General features: G+C 51.9%; 1 protein-coding gene across 1 annotated transcript in view; it reads right to left on the bottom strand.

Annotated features, from left to right (window-relative positions):
• The window catches only part of LOC309652460 (acetylserotonin O-methyltransferase-like), a 28,189-nt gene extending 13,180 nt beyond the window's left edge, over positions 1–15,009 (bottom strand). Inside the window, exons 1-4 of the mRNA XM_082446289.1 lie at positions 14,173–15,009; positions 9,289–9,463; positions 6,633–6,762; positions 902–1,020 (exon numbers count right to left, since the gene is read on the bottom strand). Of these exons, the coding sequence (XP_082302415.1) occupies positions 902–1,020; positions 6,633–6,762; positions 9,289–9,463; positions 14,173–14,184 (436 nt within the window). The 5' untranslated portion in view covers positions 14,185–15,009. The remainder of the gene's footprint in view (positions 1–901; positions 1,021–6,632; positions 6,763–9,288; positions 9,464–14,172) is intronic.
• Between the last annotated feature and the right edge of the window lie 6,453 nt (positions 15,010–21,462).

The following is a 21,462-nucleotide window of genomic DNA, read 5'->3' as shown; positions in this document are numbered from 1 at the left end:
GTGAAAGGAAGCTGTTCCCCGCTGCCCTAACTGGGATTTCCATCTTCCTCCTTCACTGGGTCACCGGGAACTGCTAAAACCAGGGGTGTCCTTGTGCACTGTGGGTGGAGATGTAAACTGCTGCAGCCACTACGGAGAACAGTATGGAGGTTCCTCAGAAAACTACACAACAGAGCTGCCGTATGAACTGGCAATTCCACTCTTGGGCGTATATCCGGAGAAGACCATAATCTGAAAAGATCCCAAGATGCACCCCCAATGTTCACTGCAGCAATGTTTCCCTGCAGGACATGGAAGCAACCTAAATGTCCACTGACAGAGGAATGGATAAAGAAGATGTGGTGCATATATACAGTGGAACTCTACTCAGCCATAAAGAAGAATGAAATCACGCCATTTGCAGCAACACAGATGGACCTAGAGATGATCATACTAAGTGAAGTAAGCCAGCCAGAGACAAATACCATACGATATCACTTCTACGTGGAATCTAAAATCTGACACAAATGAACTTATGTATGAAACAGAAACAGACAGGCATAGAGAACAGACTTGTGGTTGCCAAGGGGGAAAGGGGGGCAGCGAGGGATAAATGAGGAGTTTGGGATTCACAGATACGCACACTACGCTATACAAAACAGACAAACAACGAGGACCTACTGTAGAGCACAGGGACCTATATTCAGTATCTTGTAACAACCTATAAGGGAAAAGAATCTGAAAAAGAATATATATATATATATATATATGTGTGTATGTATAAAACGGAATCGCTCTGCTGTACACCTGGAACTAACACAACAGTGTACATCAACTAGACTTCAATTTTAAAACACCAAGGATTCATACGCTCCCCACACCGAGTTCCAAACCCAGCTCCAGGTACGGGGCAGACACTCACCTCCGAGGTCACAGACGCGCGGGAAGGGTGACGGGTCCAAGGCAGCCACTACCCTCGGCCCTCCGAGCCTCCACTCGTCCTGCAGGCCCCGCACGGCTTGCGGCCTCTCGCCCTGGGACCTGGCGTGGGAAGGCGCGCCCGTGAGAACCGTGCAGAATCCGGGGCGGGCATCGTGAGCGCCGACACGGGGAGCCCTGTGCCGAGTCCCGCGGGTACAACGGCGGGCTCTGCGTCTGTGCATCGGAACCCGAGCTGCTGGAGGTGGGTGAGATCCGGGGTGTCGGGGGCCCCGGGTCAGCGCCCCACACAGAGACAGGCACGTGGCTCCCGGGGCCCCCGAGCACGGCCGGAAGGAAGGGATCCTCCTCTAGGCGCCCCGGCGGGAGGCCGCCTCTGTTGCAGCCAAAAAAGAGAAATGAGACTCTCCTTTTCTGGTAAACAAGGAAAATCAGGAAACAATGAACAGGCTAGGAAAACAGCCTCCTCAGGCCTGAAAGAATTAAGCAGTCTTGGTTATTCTTCCGCTGTTGCCGCTAGCAGACACTTGCAGCTAGATGTGTCCTGCACGAAGCTAATTACACTCTGACTCCCTATGAACTACACCCGCACCTGGCGTTCCTCTCCCCCTACCCTCCCTCGCGACATTCTTCAGTTCAGAAAGGAGGTCACGGCGGATAACCTCAGGAACACCAGGCCTGGCCGCTGGCTGAGCCACCTGACGCCAGCTTTGGCCGTGAATTTGCAGAAGAAAAGAAAGGCAAGACCGGCCTTATCGCCTACCCCAGACCACGAGCCCCAGCGGTAAAACCCTCTCCCCGTTGCCCAGGTGGGGGGCACAGTCCTTGAGGCACTAGCCTGCTGTGTTCCCTCTCTGCCTGGCAAAGGGTACAGCGATTCTCTCTTTTCCTCCAAAACTCTGTCTCCGTATTTCCATCTGGCATCGGTGCCCAGAGAGCCAAGATTTCTGGCATCATTTCCATCGTAAGAGCAGGTCAGAGTCAGGGAAATCCAGGGCGTGTCCCCCGCCCCACAGGGCGGAGGGCAAGGCGGCCTGGGCCCCTTTACAAGTCCAGGAGGGAGTCCACACACGCGGGGGCCAGGCCTCCAAAGGGGGGGGATTCGCGGAGGTGGGGAAGAGACTGTGGGGCGGGGCGGGGGGTCTTGGGAGGGGGCGGAGAAGGATTCAAGGATGTTGGGTAGGTGAGGAGGGCCTGGGGGTCCCTCTCTCCTCTGGCCTCTCTGCGGAGTCTGCTCTGTGGGTTTGGTCTCCGTGTAGGAAGTGCGGGGAGGGGAGTGAAGGGGGGAGAAAGGTAGGAAGGGAGGGGGGGAGGGGAGGACAGGCGCCAGCTCGTAGAGGACCCTCAGCTACGCCCCCATCCTTTGTGCTTTTCCTGCTGCACCTGTGAGCAGCGCCAAGCACTGCAAATAGTCACGAAGTCATCACCATCTCACAACGTTTACACCAGAGCTTCATGCAAAACCCCAGGCCTGCGTCTTTGTACAGAAAGCCACAAAAAAATAAAAGAAAAAAGTATTCCCTGCATCACTCCAGCCAAATCAAAACAAGGCCTTGTTTTTCTGCTTTAAAATGAAGATTAAAATATTGGCATCGACACAGGGAATTGATCCACACAAACATCAGAACTGCCAAATCTGGGGTTTTTTTAAATTTTAAATTAAATATCAACTTCCTTCTGTTTTGCTCTATTTGGACACACTTCCTCAGCCCTGTATTTCTTTTAAAAATAAGCGTGACTCTGCAGTGAGGTATCACCTCACACCGGTCAGAATGGCCATCATTAAAAAGTCTGCAAACAATAAGTGCTGGAGAGGGTGTGGAGAGAAGGGAGCCCTCCTGCGCTGTTGGTGGGAATGTAAGTTGGTGCAGCTACTACGGAGAACAGTATGGAGTTTCCTCAGAAAACTAAAAATAGAATTACCATATGACCCAGCAATCCCACTACTGGGTGTATATCCAGATGAAACCCTAATTCCAAAAAGATACATGCACCCCAGTGTTCATAGCAGCTCTATTTACAATAGCCAAGACATGGAAGCAACCTAAATGTCCATCGACAGATGAATGGATAAAGAAGATGTGGTACATATATACAATGGAGTATTACTCAGCCATAAAAAAGAATGAAATAATGCCATTTGCAGAAACATGGATGGACCTAGAGATGATCAGGTAAGTGAAGTAAGTCAGAGAAAGACAAATACCATATGATATCACTCATATGTGGAATCTAAAATATGACACAAATGAACCTTATCTATGAAACAGAAACAGACTCACAGACACAGAGAACAGACTAGTGGTTGCCAAGGGGGAGGAGGTGGGGGAGGGAAGGGTTGGAAGGTCAGGATTAGCAGATGCAGCCTCGTATATACAGGATGCATACACAACAAGGTCCTACTGTAGAGCATAGGGAACTCTATGCAATATCCTGGGATAAACCATCATGGAAAAGAATATTAAAGGTTGTATATATGTGTATAACTGAGTCGCTTGCTGTACAGCAGACAGTAACACAACACTGTCAATCAACTACACTTCAATAAAATTTTAAAATATAATAAGCATAACCCTATCAGAGCAGGTGCTTGGGACTTCCCTGGCGGTCCAGTGGTTAAGACTCCTGCACTTCTAATGCAGGGGGCTCGGGTTCAACCCCTGGTTGGGGAGCTAAGATCCCGCATGCCGTTCAGCAAGGCCAAAAAAAAAGCAGGTGCTTGGCGTGACCTGTAGATGGCAGTGAAGAGCTCCTCGGAGGGAACCCCAAAGGCCTTCAGATACTGGTTCTTCCCGTCTCTGAAAACGGGGCGGGCATCACTCAGGTTCTGAGACTTTACTGCCATTAGTTACCACACACTGGCGCTCACAGACCCTGTCCTTACATCGCAGACAGAACAAACAGGAAACAAGTAACCCAAGACACTCACGAATTCCTTTCTAGTTTGCAATAAATAACTGCACATTCAGAGCTGCAGGTTACCCGTCTAGCAGGCCTCTCTGATGTGAGGAAAGAAGAAACAAAGGACAGTCTAAAGAGAGTGTAAAGATGACGTGAAATGAGGCGACACCTCGGTCCAGGAGGACGCAGCCCCTGGCACCTGGGGATGGGACCCTCCTTGCAGATGGAGGGCCAGCGGGTCTACCCACAGCTTTCTCCGGTTCCCCTGAGGCCAGGGGTGGGGGCGGGGGATTTTTGGGTCCTCCTGGGCCCCACTGCCCGGCTCCCTGATGTACAGGTGTGCTGTCTCCCTGCGGTGTGTCCCCCTTCCATCCTGGATCTAGTCTGGCTGCAATCAGCCCCCTGCACCTTCCACGGATATGAGGTGACCCAGCCTTCGGTCAGGTGAGGCATCTCCTTCCCACCTGACCTTCGGGAGATGCTGATGAAAAATACACAGCAGCAGAAATCCGTGCCTACGCGTGGGACCCAGACACACCAGCACGAGGCAGAAGGAAGAAGACTGTTCCTCTCCGCTGCTCCAAAACCAGGCTCCTTTTGCACATGGGACAAAGCACTGAAGTCCCTCGGACCGACTCCAGAGGGTCCAGCCAGAGCTGCGGAGACGTGGAGGCGCTGCTGGTTACCTGCACCCTCGGGCAGTGTCCACTGGGCTGTGTCCAGCTCGTGCTGTGCTTGCTTTGCTGCTCACGGCTTCTTTCTTTAACTGAACGGGCCCGAAGGTCAAAAACTCAGGGGACGTCCCCTTAAAATCGAGACACCCTGCTTCTTGTAAAACACAAAGCTCGGAAGCTGGGGCAGCTGTCACCCCACGGCCGCGTGGGAACAACTGGTGTGAGCTGATGGGGGGCTGGCCCTTTAGACGGGCGTCCATGCTCTGTGGTGCCACTGCCCCTACTGGGCCCTCTTGTCTGGCTGTGACACGAGACCCCTGACGCTTCGGTCTCCCTCAGAGACTTACTGAGAGTCCCCTTGGCTCCAAGGTGTGGGCCCGACCCTGATGCACTTTACACACCAGCCCTGGGCCACCTGCAGCCGCTCAGAACAGCATCGACACTACGTGCGCGGTGAGTCTCACGTGGGTGTGACTTTGGAAGAGAAATGTGAAGTCAAACAACGATGATAAGCGTGAATCTGATGACCTGTATCTTTTCCAAAACCAGTGGCAGAACTGGGTCCCCGGGTTCTCACAGCTAAGCTACCGGAGGCTCAAGATGGGGTTTAAGTTAAAGTAATTAAGAAAGAAAATGTAGAGCCACGGTTCTCAACAATGTCAATGTCTTCAGTTGGTTGTCACAACTGGGGGGAGAGGGAGCTCCTGGCACGTGGCGGGTGGAGACCAGGGAAGCTGCCCCACACCCCACAGGGCCCGGGACGCCCCTCATCACAGAGTCACGCAGCCCCAATGTCAGTAGTGCTGAGAAACCCTGACCTAGCATCAGAGATTCTCTCTGTAAGTCACCTATTATAATTCTATTATCTATCATTTATTATCTATCTATCTATTCAGCCAGGGTTCTCCAACCCCTGGGCCGCGGACCGGTACCGGTCCACAGCCTGTTAGGAACCGGGCCGCACAGCAGGAGGTGACCAGTGGGCAAACGAGCGAAGCTTCATCTGTCTCCCCATTGCTCCCCGCGGCTCGCATTACCGTCTGAACTATCCCGCCATCGCTTGCATTACTGCCCGAATTATCCTGCCACCCCCCTCGCCCCATCCGTGGAAAAACTGTCATCCATGAAACCGGTCCCTGGTGTCAGAAAGGTTGGGGACTGCTGTATTCATCTATCTCTCTATCATCTATCTAGACCCACCTATCAATATTCATCATCTTCTATCAATATTTATCAATAATGTCTATCCATCATCATCTCTCAAACTATCTGTATTACCTATCAATCATCTGTCAATATCTATCATCTATTGATCACTATCAGTACTTATCTATCAGCATTTATCTAACAATATTTATCTATCAACAACATCTACCTATAGATTCACGTATCTATAGATCCATCTATCTACCTATCTATCCACACCTATCAATAGCTATCATTTTATCAATATCTATCAATATCTATCAATCACCTATCAAACTATCAATATTATCTATCGATCATCTATCATCTATAATGTATCACTACTTATCTATCAGTATTTATCTAATAATATTGATCTATCAATATCTGTCACTTATCTATAGCTCTATCCACCTGTCTCTACCATAGTGATTCCCAATTACAACTGATTTTGCCCCCAGGAGACACTTGTCAATGTCTGGGGACATTGTTGGTTGTCGCACTGGGGGGAGGGGAGCTCCTGGCACCTGGCGGGTGGAGACCAGGGAAGATGCCCCGCACCCCGCAGGGCCCAGCACGCCCCGCATCAGAGAGTCCTCCAGCCCCAGATGCCAGCGGGGGGAGGCTGAGAAGCCCAGTGCGGAGCACGGCGATCACACAGAGAGCAGCACACAGGGTTTTCCACCCGCATGTTCCAGATTATCCTCCTGCTTTGCCCTGGGGCAGCCCTACTTCCCCTGGAGACTCCCGAAGCAAAAGGATTCTCATCACGACATCATTAGATTAATCCCGTCGGTCGACACCAGGTGACTTCACACATCTGCTCCAGATTCCCAAAGCTAATGCTGTCGCGTTTGGTTCTACAAGAAACCCGGCACTTCGATTCCTCGGATGCCCTGCAACCAGCCCCCAGGCAGCCCTGGGACTCAGGAGCGCCACCGACACCGCACCCACCTGACAGCCGCGGCCAGGTGGCCCCAGCACAGGTAGGTGGTCCTGGCCGTGTACAGCAGCATGTCCCGCTGGGACTTGGGGCTGGCTCTGGCCAGGTAGGTGCTGGCGGGCTCTGTGCTTTCATACACAGCTGAAAACACACAGAACAGAGGGAAAAAAAAACCAAAACGCGTTAGATACCGAGGCATCGCCGACATGCCGACACCAGCATTGGCAACATCCTGCGCGAAGCGCGATTCCTGCCTGGGACCATGGAAATCCCAACAGCTGGGCCCTCGTCCTGAAGGACCGGCTGACCTGTGGGCAGCAGACGCACCTGCTGGGTTCAGCTTTGGCAAATCCCACGGGGCGATCCGGTGGAGCGGGTGGAAACAGCCAACGAGCCCGAGGGAAATGTATATTACGGTCTGCGGACCTTTAAATAACAACTGGTTTTAAAATGGACATATGGGGGCAACAGCCCGACTCGTGCAGAGGAAACAAAGATCAGGGGAGAAAGGGGCGCTTTTGGGGTGAGCTCAGCTGTGCAGCAGGGACCCGAGCCTGGTGGGGCCGTCATCTTCCCCACAAGGTGCAGGAGGCCCACAGCCCCTGGGGCAGACGGCACCGTGCTCCCCGGCTGGACCCTAAGCCACTCCATCCCTCCAGCCCCCGACAAGGGGCGACGGCCCTGGGCATCTCGGGGCCACATGTCCGAAAGGCTCGTCCGGTGCCTGAGCCCGTCCCGGGGGCCCAGCTGCGGTGCTTGGGGTCCAGCGTGGTCCTGTTCTTGTTCATGGCGTCCCTCCTAGGACAGGAGCGGCTTGTCCTGCTCATGAGGAGGAAGGATCTAGCCTTTCATTGCTTCTGCACAATGTGTACCTGCCCAATGTTTGCGGGTCTCCACGGGGACCCCAGAGGCAGAGCCGGAGTGGACGCTGCCGTCACGGGGCTTCCTAGCCTGCGCGCTTGCCCAGATGCTCACCTGCCTGGGCCACGTGTCAGCGGGGACCACAGGCTCCTCCCACCCCCAGATGCTTCCCACAGAACGTCCAGCATCCTCCACGGGTGTGTCCTGGCCGGGTTTCAGCATGGGCTGGGCATTCAGGGGCAGTGCTGCAGTGGGGGCCGGGAGGGGGACCTGCAAAGCTTGTTCACGTGGTGTGGCTGGCACCTGCTTGATTTCCAAGCCGGGCTATCTGAGCGCTGTCAACCCCTCAGATGATGTCTTCCTGTTCAAGTTAACTCGCCCCCGCTGTTTGCACCCCAGAAATCCAACAGGTACACAAGTCCTTGCTGCAAGAAAAAAGCCCACCACCCACCCCTCCCACCTCCGGGCCACCCACTCTTGTTCTATCAAGCGATAGTCCCTACACTTTGCAATTTCACGGATTGACAAAACTCTAAAGAACCATCTGGATGACCGACATAGGGTTGACAATTTTGAATTTTGCAAAGGAAGGACATTAAAAACAAAAAAAAACCTACCTACCATCACCACCTTCCATAAGAGAAAAGCAGCTTCAACACCAAAATAATATACTCTCATCATAAACGGCAACCCCTGAATTGAATCAATTCAGCTTGATGGAAAATTACTCCCTAGAGATTTTTTTTTCACATTTGGATCTTGTTCCTTGGATACTTCATTGGGGTTCCAGTGCATACACCAGCCTGAGGAAACCTCTAGATCGGGAGTTGGTAAATGACATCCCACATTTGCTCTCTGGTTTTGGCCCTCTGCCTGTTTTTGTCAATAAAGTTTTATTGGAACCCTGGCCCACCACCTGTGTTGTCAATAAAGTTTTATTGGAACCCTGGCCCACCACCTGTTTTATCAATAAAGTTTTATTGGAACCCTGGCCCACCACCTGTTTTGTCAATAAAGTTTTATTGGAACCCTGGCCCACCACCTGTGTTGTCAATAAAGTTTTATTGGAACCCTGGCCCACCACCTGTGTTGTCAACAAAGTTTTATTGGAACCCTGGCCCACCACCTGTGTTGTCAATAAAGTTTTATTGGAACCCTGGCCCACCACCTGTGTTGTCAATAAAGTTTTATTGGAACCCTGGCCCACCACCTGTGTTGTCAATAAAGTTTTATTGGAACCCTGGCCCACCACCTGTGTTGTCAATAAAGTTTTATTGGAACCCCATTCCACCACCTGTTTTGTTAATAAAGTTTTATTGGAACTCTGGCCCAGCACCTGTTTTGTCAATAAAGTTTTACTGGAACCCTGGCCCACCACCTGTTTTATCAATAAAGTTTTATTAGAACCCCATTCCACCACCTGTTTTGTTAATAAAGTTTTATTGGAACCCTGGCCCATCACCTGTTTTGTCAATAAAGTTTTATTGGAACCCTGGCCCACCACCTGTTTTATCAATAAAGTTTTATTAGAACCCCGTTCCACCACCTGTTTTGTTAATAAAGTTTTATTGGAACCCTGGCCTACCACCTGTGTTGTCAATGAAGTTTTATTGGCACTCAGCCCCGCCCATTTGTTTGTCTCCAGCTGCTTGGGTGCGCCAAAGGCAGAGATGGGTGGCAGCTGCAGAGACCACACGGCCAGCCCACAAGGCTGAGAGTACTTACTCTCTGGCCCTTTACAGAAAAAAAAAATGTGCTGAGGGTGCACCTTTAAAATGCCTCCTTCAAAATAGCCAGGATGCTTACCTTTTTCTCTCCTCACTTCCACTTGAAGCAGCTTCAGGGACACACAGGCATCCAGCAGTAGCTCTGTCCCTCGGGAGCTGACGCCCAGACGTGCAGCCACTGCAGCCGAGCCCAGGGCCTCCGGGGCCTCGGCCAGAAGGTCAAAGACTCCCAGCTCACAGGCGGCGAAGAGAACCTCGGGGCAACGGCAGAAACCAGACTCAGCTTTAATTCTCTTAAGAACCACGCTCAGACGCACACACCGTGGGAAGGGAGCGTGCATCTGGAAGTGCTCAGGAAAACAGGGCAGTTCCTCAAAAAATTCAGCATTGGATGACCATAGGATCTAGCAATTCCACTGCTGGGTGTAGACCCAAAAGAACCAAAAGTAGGGAGCCGAACAGATAGCGTGGACACCCGTGTGTTCACGTGAAGCATTCTTCATAATGGCCAAAAGGTGGATGCCACCCAGGTGTCCACTGATGGATGGATGGATAAACAAAATACAGTGTAAAAACAATGGAATATGACTCAGTCTTAGAAAAGACGGGAATTCTGATCCAGGTACAATGTGGATGAACCTTGAGGACATGACGCTGAGTGAGAGAAGCCAGACACAGGAGGACACGTATCGGGGTTCCCTAGAAGAGTCAAATTCACAGAAAGTAGATGGTGGGTCCAGGGGCTCGGGGAGGGGGAGTCAGTGTTTAATGGGGACAAAGTTTGGGAAGATGAGAAAGTTCTGGACATGATGGTGGGGATGGTTGCCCAACAATATAAATGGACTTGATGCCAATGAACTGTGCCCTTAAAAATGGTTGAAATGGTAAATTTTATAGTATGTCTATTTTACCACAACAAAAACATTTTTTAAATGATGCTTCCACCTTGCACCCAAGAAGAGACTGCTCCTGCTGTTTGAGGGGTTGAGCCCTAATCCTGCCCCATGGAGAGGATGGATTGGTCCCCAGGGAGGGTGGGCGCCAGGACCCGGTGGGGGCTGCCCCCCTAGAGGCAGGGGCCAAGGGGGTCACTCATGGGCTGGCCAGCCGGGCAGGAGCAAAGGTGTGGGAGCCTGGGAGGTCCAGGCGTCTGCAGCAGCTGCCCCCGCCCTGTCCGTCCACAGAAGCTCTTCACGGAACCCGCCCGGAACAGCATCAGGCTGCAGAAAGAACAGCAGGAGCCTGTCCTGGGAAATGCACGCCCCCCGTGAGGGACTCCGAGGTCCCCAAAGGGGACGCCCGAGGGATAGCGAGGGGCACATGCAACCACGGGAAACCACCCGTGAGTTTTCAGAATCCTATAATCCTCTCTCTGTCCCTCGCTAGTCACAGTGATCACCTGGGAGCAGAAATTCGGGGGATGGGGGACAGACAGGGCCTTCTGCCTTTTCATTCTGGACCCTTCCTTCTGCATTGTTTTCATTTTCCAAACAAGGAAATATACGCATTCCTTTTTTTTTCCTTAAGGTGTCAGCGGTGTTCCCTACCTGCTGGTGTCAAGAGTCTTAAGATGGTTTCTCTTTTCCTCTCTCCATCTAAAGAAGTGAATAGGGTGCCTCCAAATAATACATAAAGGGTAAAAAAAATGAATAAACCATCAATGCATTTTTTTTCCCTTGCACACATGGTTTGGGATAATACTGGCCATGAGAGGTGTATCCATAAACGCCCCACGAGGAGAGACAATTTTTTTTCTTTTTTTCTTTTCCAGAATTGTACCCTAGATTTCGGGTATAATTTTTATTTTTATTTTTTTGAAGTAGAATGGATTTACAATGTCGTGTTAGTTTCAGGTGTACAGCAAAGTGATTCAGTTACATATAAAAGAATACAGGTATACATTCTTTTTCAGATTCTTTTCCCATATAGATTACAAAATATTGAGTATAGTTCCCTGCGCTATACAGTAGGTCCTTATTGTTTATCTATTCTTTTTCATTTTTAAAAATTAAAAAAAAATTTTACTGGAGTAGAGTTGGTTTACAGTGTTGTCTTAGTTTCAGGTGTGCAGTGGAGAGATGGTTTCTTGAGACAATGTGTTTCCCACACTTACTATGAGGCTTGTTTTAACAGCATAAAAATAAGACCTGTGTCTATGTTAACTAGGGAAGTTGCTGCTTCCCGACCCACGATTACACTGGAAAGCCCTCCAAATGCGTGTGGGAGAGGGGAGTGTAATACTATTGTGTTAATTCCTAATTCTGTTATTAAGGTTCTAGTAACTGTTATGCTATTAAGGCAGCGGCACTACCGATGTTTGGGGCTGGAGGACCCTCTGATGCGGGGCGTCCTGGGCACTGCGGGGTGTGGACCAGCTTCCCTGGTCTCCACCCACCAGATGTCAGGAGCTCCCCCTCCCCCACCCCAGCTGTGACAAGCAAACATGTCCCCAGACATTGACAAGTGTGCCCCCAGGGGCACAGTCCCCATTTGAGAACCATTATATTAAAATAAAGTTCCATCAGCGGCTCACTCTACGAAGATTATATTTTATATTAACTCTCCTTAAGATTGTATCCATTCCTATTCCCTTAAGGTTGCAGTAACTCTTATTTTATTAAGATTGTATCTACTCTTCTTAAGGTACTATTGGCTGTTATCCTATTAAGGGCACATGAAGTCTTACTGCATTAAGGCTGCACTAAGTTGTATCCTATTAAGATGGTATTAGCTCTTGTAGTGAGGTGGTATTAACTCCTGGTATAGTAAATGGCAATCACTCCTGTTCTATTGAGATGTTATTAACTCTCATTCCATGAAGGTTGTATTCAGAGTTTTTCTATTAAGGTTTTATTAAGTCTCGTTCTACTAAGGATGTGTTAAGGTGTATTCTCTGAAGATGGTACTAGTTCTTCTTCTGTTAAAGTTGTGTTGATTCTCGCTCTGTGAAGTTTGCATTACCTCTTACCCTGTTATGATTGTATGAGCTCCCGTATTAAGGTTGTAGCCACTCTTTGTGTATGAAGATTTTATGAACTCTTATTCTATGTGGTTGTAGTACGTTTTATTCTCTTAACGTTGGATGAACCTCTTATCGTATTGAGATTCTATTGACTCTTGTCCTATTAACGGTTGTACTGTTTTATCTGATTAAGACGGTGTTAGCTTTTATGTAGTGAGGTTGTATTAACTCTTATTATAGTAAAGCTGTAATCACGCTTCTATTGAGAGGTTATTGACTTATTCTTTTAAGGCTGGATTCAGCTTTATTCTACAGAGATTTTATTAACTCTCTCGTTCTGTTCAGGTTGTATTAAGTTTTATTCTAGTACAATTGCATCTGCGCTGGTTCTGTTACGGGTGACAGCACATGGCACGAAACTGCGTGCACCAAAGCGACTTTCCTCCCAAGATTTACAAGCCACCGAACGCCCTGTGAGCACGCAGCTGGCACCGAGTAAAGAGCGGGCAGCCCCAGCCGGCTGGGGACGGGATGGGAGCACAGCCAGGTCGCGTGTTCAAGCCAGGGGAAGGCAGCAAGTTACTCTGTTTTCTGTAAGGTCTTCTTCCCTCTATCTCAGTGGCGCTAAGATAGGCGTCGTGGCCCTCGGGGGTCCCCGGGTGGCATTCGGGGGATCGGGGCTTGGATGGGGAAGACGCTTCGCTCCCCTTTTCGGTCCACCCTTCCTGAATCTTAGCACTCGCCTCGAGGACAAAGTCCGCCCAGACCACACACGTGTGACCACGTGGCCAGGAGGAGCCACACTGTCCTCGGGTGCACGACAGCGGCCGCACAGACCGTGGGACCCTGCCGGCGGGCAGTGCCCTCCCCGATGCCGGGGGTCTGCATGGACCACCAGCTGCAGACAGCACCCCGTCCTTCTGCCGCAGACCCGCACACCCCTCCCCTCCTGCCAGCGTGGCCAAGCTCGGGGCATCTCCAGGCCCCGAGGACAGTCAGCTGCCACGTGGTGAGGCTGGAGGCTCACTCGAGACAGCCTGGAGGGATCGTGCTCTCCCGGAGACAGGCCCAGCCTCGCCCTCAAGCAAGCGGAGACTGGCTTTTGCCCCTACCCACCGCCCAGCGGCTCTGCACACGGCGACCTTCACCACCTGGACCCCAAAGCGAGGACGGACTGGGTTCCCAGTGCATCCGGCCAAAGGCCGGCACCCGCCGCTCACAACCTCATTCAACACACCCGCCACCCCTGTCTCTCTACAGCGTAAAGTCCAACTCTAACTTCCCTCCACTTCTCACTGAAGCAAAAATTCAAGTAGCACAAGAATCACCTTTAACCATTTTAGACTAAACAGCTCAGGGGCATTTAGCACATTCACAATGTTGTGTAACCACCACCTCTGTCTGGTTCCAGAACCTTCTCATTCCCCCCAAAGGAGACCCCGTCCCCATGAGCTGTTACTCTCCAGCCCCTGGCACCACAAACCCACTCTCTGTCTGTCTGATTTGCCTGTCCTGGACGTCTCCTATAAACAGAGTCACACACCCTGTGACCTTCTGTGTCTGGCACTTTCACTGCACGTAACATTCATTCAGCTACGAGAAGGGATGAAACACTCACGTCCACTACATCGTGGGTGAACCTTTCAAAGCCACCTCGATTTTAAACGCATCGCCTTGTGTTTAGGGTGTAGCAGACGAGCACCTGTATTCCTCGACCACACAGTGCTTGAAATAGTTGCTACCTGTATTCCAATCACCACCATCTCCTTTGTAATCTTATCGAGCTCAGGTTAAGCTTTCATGAACACCATTCTGAGACGCGGTCCATGGGGGTCAACAGATCCCCAGAAGGGCCCCAGGCCCCGAGGGCCAAGCTTCTGCACATAGTCTTGTCCAGAGTTCCAGTACATTCTCACCCCCCCCCCCAGAGGAGACCAAACAATCCAGGTGGCGGCCTCAGGCTGTCTGCCCGCCCACCCGCTAGCTCTCAGAGTTTCCTACCTGGGAGACCATGAAGGCACTGGAATATTCCTTCAGGAGACGGTAGCCCTCCTCCCCAGGTGGAACCCATCTTCCTTCCAGGGCAGCCTGGCTTGGAGGACCCAATCGTCCTGGCTTCGGGAATCACGGGTCTGTGAGCAAGCTGAGGGGACGGCCAGGGGCTCAGTGCTGATGCCATAAGCTCTTTGCTGGAGGCCCGGGAGTGAGCCCAAGATGGATTATTCTAGAAAATTCCATCAGCTTGATTAAGGGGATGACAAAGCTTATGGGGACCCCCGGGGTTTCTGCTCACTCCTTCTGTCCCTGATGAGCACACAGCCCTAAAATCACCCGCACCCCCAGCCCCTGCCCGCCCTTGCACCATCAGCTGTGGAACTGGTCCCAAACCCATATGCCCACTAATCCCTGGCGCTGATGACTCATTGGATGGATTGAACAGGCTCTGGGCCCTTCATATGGGGAGAGAGGGGGTGTATGAATTTTCTGGTGCAGCTGTAACAAATGACCACAAACTGGGGGGCTGTAAACCACAAACATTCATCCTCACCTAGTCCTGGAGACCAGACGTCTGAGGTCAAGGTGTCCCAGGGCCAAGGTCCCTCCAGAGGCTCCAGGGGAGGGTCCTTCCCGCCTCTTCCAGCTTCTGGGGGCTCCAGGCGTCCCTGGGCTTGTGGCCTCCTCCCTCCCGTCTCTGCCTCTGTCTTCCCGGGGCTTCTCCTCTGTGTCTGTGTCTCTCCTCTTCTGTGTCTTAGAAGGACCCTGTCTTTGGATGTAGGGCTACCCTCATCCAGATGACCTCATCTCACACCCTTCACTTCATCATATCTGCAAACACCCCTTTTCCAAATAAGGTCCCGTTCCTGGGTTCTGGGGATTAGGACAAGGACATATGTTTTGGGGGGGGGGCCATCATTTAATCTGCTACACCACGGTGATCAGTTATTGCCACTGGAGGCGTTTCAATCACCAATGAACCATGGTGAGCCATGCTAATCCCAGAGGAAGCCCAGAACCCGCCCTGAACCGGGTCCTGCCACGGCCCAGCCCCGCTGGGGAGCTGCTCCCCCCCCCTTTTCCAGCCATTTCTGACGCTCAGGTTTAAACCCTCAGAGCCCAGATGGGGGCTGCAGCTTCCCCCCGCACCTGCCCCTGCCGTGGTGGCCCTCCTGCCTTTTTCAACCCTGGATCCCGGCAAGCAGGACCTCAGTGCCAGCTGACCATGCCACGGTGGACACAGCCTGGAGGCGAGAGCGATGGGGGACCCCTGGGAGGGACCCACAGGAGGGCAGAGGGACTGGCCATCGAGACCATTTGCTTGATTAAAACGCAAGCAGCCCTTTCTCAGCCAAATCCCCCTTGGCTGCAGGGTCAATGCGGGATCTTCACTTAAGGGGATTAGTCTAGTAATGAGATTGAGCGATGAGAAGAACCAGGACACACGCAGAGACTGAACCTATGAAATTCAAGGTCGGGGCTTGGATTTACTCTTCCAGGGGCAGAAAGTGTTCCCGACCAGGGGTCTTGGCCTCCTTAAGCAATAGAAATTGACCAGAGGCCAGACAAGAAATTCAGGCAAAGCTTTACTGGGGCCCCTGCTGCAGCGGGGGGGAGCGAGAACAGGTAACAGGTGCCCTGGCCCCGCTCCCCGAGGAGGGGGGAGCTGGTTCCTTATACGGGGTGAGGGTAGGGGTGTGTCCAGGGGTCGGGCTGGAGGGGAGGCGGCTTAGGTGGGCTGCCCACCCCTTAGGTGGTGTCGTGTGCAGGGGGCATGCGCAGTGCCTTGCTTTTGCTCCTGGCTCTTCAGAGGTCACAGCTGGGTTTTTGGTCTCTTTGTATCTTTTGTCCAGAATTTGCCCCAACTGCGCATGCACGCAGTTATTTTTAGTCCCTTATAGTTTCTTTGTATTTTGCTGCTCCAGGAGAGGTGTGTCCAGGTGCAAGCCCTGCAGCAAAGGGTCCCGGGTCCCGGCCCGTCTCAGAAGGACTTGGAGGCCACGAGAGCCCCAAGGGGCCTGGCCGTGCCGAGCTGCCTATCGGAGCAGCATCTGTGCCGCGCGCAGCCGGGCCCTGAACGGCCCCCGTTTCTACCAGAAGAAGGAAGACGGCATCCTGACAGAAGGCTACTCTCATCGGCCAGAAAAGAAGTTATGTTGACAAGTGCTCTTTAAAAATGAGCCTAGGGGCTTCCCTGGCAGTGCAGTGGTTAAGAAGACTCCGCGCCTCCACGGCAGGGGGCGTGGGTTCGATCCCCGGTTGGGGAACTAAGATGCCACGTGCCGCGCAGCGAGGCCGAAGAAAATAAAAGCAAAAAGCACACAGATATCCGCTGGAGAGAGTGCGGCTTTGGTTCCAGACCACCCCGGTAAAACAAATATTGTGGGTCATAGTAATAACATCAAAAACCATAGACACCGTAACAAATAATTTAAAGGTTTGAAATGCTGCGAGAACGACCAAAATGTGACACAGAGACACAAAGTGAGCAAATGATGTTGGAAAAATGGCGCTGACAGACTTGCTCGACGCAGGGGGGCCCCAAACCTTCCATTTCTAAAAAGTCCACCATCTGTAAAGTGCAGTAAAGCAAAGCACGACGAAACAAGGTCTGCCCATCCGTGGAAACTTAGGAAGAACCAGAGCACGAAAGTAGCCTCAGGTGATCGCACGCACAGGCTGCAGGAAAATGCACGGCCTGCTCTGGGCCGCGTGGCCGCCCTGCCTCTGTCTCCGGGGGTCCCTGCACGTCAGTGTTGAGGACACACACGAGCAGGGCAGAGGCGGATATGCCCACCGCTCCTCTGCTTCCAGCACGGGAGCTTGCAAACAGCCTCTTCTGCTTTCACTGCAAACAACCATACGCGTTTTAAGAACATCTCTAAATCATACGATCCAGTAAAACACTGACTGGCCAAGATCCATGCGCCCCTATGTTCACAGCAGCACTATTCACAGTAGCCAAGACACGGAAGCCACCTAAGTGTCCATCGGCAGAGGAATGGGTAAAGAAGATGTGGCACATATATACAATGGAATATTACTCAGCTATAAACAAGAATGAAATCATGCTATTTGCAGCAACGTGGATGGACCTAGAGATGATCATACTAAGTGAAGCAAGCCAGCCCGAGAAAGAGAAATGTCATATAATGTCACTTATACGTGGAATCTAAAATATGACACAAACACCTACGAAACAGAAACAAACTCACAGACACAGAGAATAGACTTGTGGTCGCCAAGGGGGAGGGGGTGGGGGAGGGGGTGGGGGAGGGATGGATCGGGAGTTTGGGGTTAGTAGATGCAAACTATGACATTTAGGATGGATCAACAACAAGGTCCTACTGTAGAGCACAGGGGACTATATTCAATATCCCGGGATAAACTATCATGGAAAAGAACATGAAAAAGAATACACATACACGTATAACTGAAACACTTTGCTGTGCAGCAGAAATTAACACATTGTAAATCAACTCTACCTCCATAAAATAAATGTTTTTTTTTAAATCTCTAACTTAAACGTAGGCACAAATGTATAATGTCTCTGAAGAATGCTTTCACGCCTGCCCAGAGAACATCACAGGGAGTTTAATTGATGGAGAGAAATCCCCTTTCCTGGAGAGAAAAATCTATATTGTGATTCCCAACACGGCTGCTGCGGTAGAAACGTGGGATCTCCCCAAAGTTAACACGTGAATCGCGGGCACTTTTGTAAAAAGGTCTAAGGAAGCTTAGGGGGTGAATCCACGGACTTGGAGCCTCTGATGATTTCAGCATCGAGACACCTCGTTCTCGAGACGGTTACCCTCACATCTGGCCACAGGCTCTGACCTCAGGAACCACAGTAGGATTTAAGGAAACAGAGAAGGAGCAGGACCCTTTACCTGCCCAAATCCTCCACCTTGATTGCATGTGGGAGCCGCCTGGGGGAGGGGCCGTTCCTGGGCTGGCTTGGACCCCCGAATCAGGAAATCAGGCTTTCGGCTTTTTAAACACTCCCAGGGCTGACGTGCAAGGAAGATGGAAAATCAGAGATTCAACATGATCTAGTCATTAGGTGAGAAATGGTTGAATCAATTCCAAAATGTACTTTCAAAAAACCCAAACACTTAACATCTCTGAAATTGGGATGTTGCACTGGGTTGAAGACTGTCCCCCTAAAATTCCTGCAACCTCAGAAAAGACCTTATTTGGAAAAGCAGTCTTTGCGTGTGTGATGCAGTGAAGGGTCTGAGATGTGGTCCTCCTGGAGGAGGGTGGCCCTACATCCAATGACAGGGTCCTTCTAAGAGACAGAAGAGGAGAGACACAGACACAGAGGAGAAGCCCCGTGAAGACAGAGGCAGAGACGGGAGCGAGGCGGCCACAAGCCCAGGGACGCCTGGAGCCCCCAGAAGCTGGAAGAGGCGGGAAGGACCCTCCCCTGGAGACTCTGGAGGGACCTCGGCCCTGGGACACCTTGACCCTCACATGCCTGGCCTCCAGGACTGGGGAAGGATGACTGTTTGTTATTTTAAGCCCCCAGCTTGTGGCCATCTGTCACAGACGCCCCAGGAAACCCATACAGATTTCTCACCAGTAGCGGCGAGTCACGGCTCAGGGGCGGACGGCAGGGTTCCTGTTTCAGAGGTGCACGCCTAACTCTGCGCCTTGCAGCGGGTGGGGTCCAAGGCTGAGGAGATACTCAGCTGGTGTAAGGACGATGCACGAGCAGGAGAGACGCCCCGGGCCGTGAGCCGCGTGGGCCTAAGCCTGGAGAGGCTGAAGCATGGCGGGTGGGCGGGGTCTCACCATCCTCTGCTCCGCCCCGCGGCCCAGGAGGGCGGGGCTGGCCGACGTCTGGGGAGCTGTACACCCTCCAGCCCCGGAACCAAACCAGCCTTCTAAACCTTTTCAAAGATCGAGGCGCCCAGGGACTTGTAGCCGAGTAGGACCCTCTGGGGCCTTCCCGGGACAGACCCCTCCCCCATGCCCTCTGCCGTAGCTCCTCCCTAAAGTACTTAGATAACAGTATCTGAGGCAGGTTCCCGGAGTTGTTTTGCAGATGCTAAAACCACCACCAGGTGGAAGAAATGAACTACCTGATGATCATGAGCACGCAGCCCCCAGACCTACTGGCACCTAAGGACTGATGACGTTAACCCCTGTGACCCCGTCCTGGTACCTCACCGTCAGTCAATCAGAGAATCGTGCAGGAGCTGATCCCACATCCTGGGACACGCCTACCGCACTTTGCCTTTAAAAATGCTTTGTCGAAACCCTTCGGGGAGTTTGGGTTTTTTGAGCACCAGCCCTGTTCTCCTTGCTGGGCCCTGCAATAAAGCTGCACTTTCCTTCACCACAGGGGTGAAGGAGATTGGCTTTACTGCACACAGGTGAGCGGACCCGAGTTTGGTTCCGTTACAGAGTTAGACCAAGAACCCGGGAAAGGAGAAATCAAAGAAAAAGCCAAAACACCATATTCTTCGGTTTTTATTCGTGTAAAGTGCACATAACATAAAACTGACCATTTTAACCACTTAAACAGCTCAGAAGCATTTAAGACTTTCACAGTGTTGTGCAAACATCACCTCTGTCAAACATTCCCATCCCCCCAAGGAGACCCCGTCCCCATGAAAAGTCATTCCCCCTCCTCCTCCCCCAGCCCCTGACAACCATGAATCTCCTTTCTTGTCTCTATGGATTGGCCTGTTCTGGACGTTTCCTATCAACGGAATCACACACTGTGTCCTTCTGGGTCTGCTTCTCTCACTGAGCATCGTGAGTTCAAGGTCCACCCACGTGGTAGCCTGTGTCAGGGCTTCACTCCTCTTCACGGCTGAAGTCATTTTACACCCCATTCTGCGTATCCATCCATCCATCCATCCATGGACACCTGGGTTGTTTCCACATTTATCGCCGTTGTAAATACTGCTGTTATGAATATCCCTGTACAAGCTTTTCTTAGATGACTGTTTTCAGTTCCTCTGGGTGTACACTTAGCAGTGGGATGACGGGGTCCCACGGTACGTCTCTGTTTAAGTTTTTAGGAAACTGCTAAACTGCTTCCCACAGCAGCTGCCCTATTTACATTCCCACCAACAGTGCACAGGGACCCAATTTCTCCACATCCTCGTCAGTGTTTATTTCCCTTTTATTATTACTATCAGTGATGATAATTAGTAGTAGCAATAGTATTGCCGTTCTAGTGGGTTCTGGTTTTTTTTAATTGAGCAAATTGTTTTCTTTTTAGTTTGGAGCCTGGGGCCGCAGGACGATTTAACTTGCTGCCCTAAAGCAAGAGGGAACGTGATTGGAGAAGGGTGAGTTCAGACGTACTGGGAGACCACCTGGTATTCGTTACTTGCAGCTCCTGTAATACCTCCGACTGGGGCTTATAAACAACACACATTTATTCCTCACGGTCCCGGAGGCTGGACGTCCGAGATCCCGGCGAGGGCAGATTTAGCATCTGGTGAGGACTATCTTCCTGGTTCCTAGAGGGACGTCTTCTCGCTGCGTCCTCACGCGGAGGAAGGGGCGAGGGAGCTCTCTGGGGTCTCTTTTCTAAGGACACTAATCCCATCCACCGGGGCTCCACCCTCATGACCTCGTCACCTCCCAGAGGCCCCACCTCCTGACACCATCGCCTTGGGGGTAAGGGCCCCCCCCAACACGTCTGAATGTGGGGGGACGCAAACGTTCCGTCTACAGCGCCTGGGTGCGAGCGTTCTGGTGGGGCGGTGAGGGTGGTGGGAGTGTGAGGGCAGTGCCTGAGTTGCAGGGCAGGAGAGAAGACCCTCCTGCAGGGGTTTTACGGACGAGAGCAGAGATGGGGGGACTCAGGCTGAAGCGGGTGTGGGGAGACACGTACACAGCTTGGGGGTGGAGACATCAGCCTGTCCGCGGGCTGACTGGAGGGGCCTGATGTGAGAGGGGGGTGCGTATGGCACCAGGCAAGGCCTGCCCGGAGGAGGGGGCTGGGCCTCAGGCACGCCATGTGCACGTGGGCAGCGGGGCAGGTGGGAGGGGCGGGAAGGGACGCTCCGCGAAGTGCACCCCCTCCTCCGACACTGCATCAGCATCACCTGGAAAACACCTGTTACAGGTGCTCCATCCGCCCCCCCACACCTGCCGGGTGGGATCCTGCCTTTTCCTCTCACCCCGAGGTGAGTCCAGAACACCTGCAAGTCTGAAACCAGACCGCCATCCTGGGGCAGGGGTCTTTCAGGGACCCCCTACGCGCTTTTTTAAAAAATATATCATCTAAATGCAAATGCAAATGGTGCAATGTTTGGCATATTATAGACA

The sequence above is a fragment of the Balaenoptera physalus genome (genome assembly GCF_965194825.1).
Source record: "Balaenoptera physalus genome assembly, chromosome: X".
Taxonomy (NCBI): domain Eukaryota; kingdom Metazoa; phylum Chordata; class Mammalia; order Artiodactyla; family Balaenopteridae; genus Balaenoptera; species Balaenoptera physalus.
The sequence above is the reverse complement of the archived record's forward strand: the minus strand, read 5'-3'. Positions and strand labels throughout refer to the sequence as shown.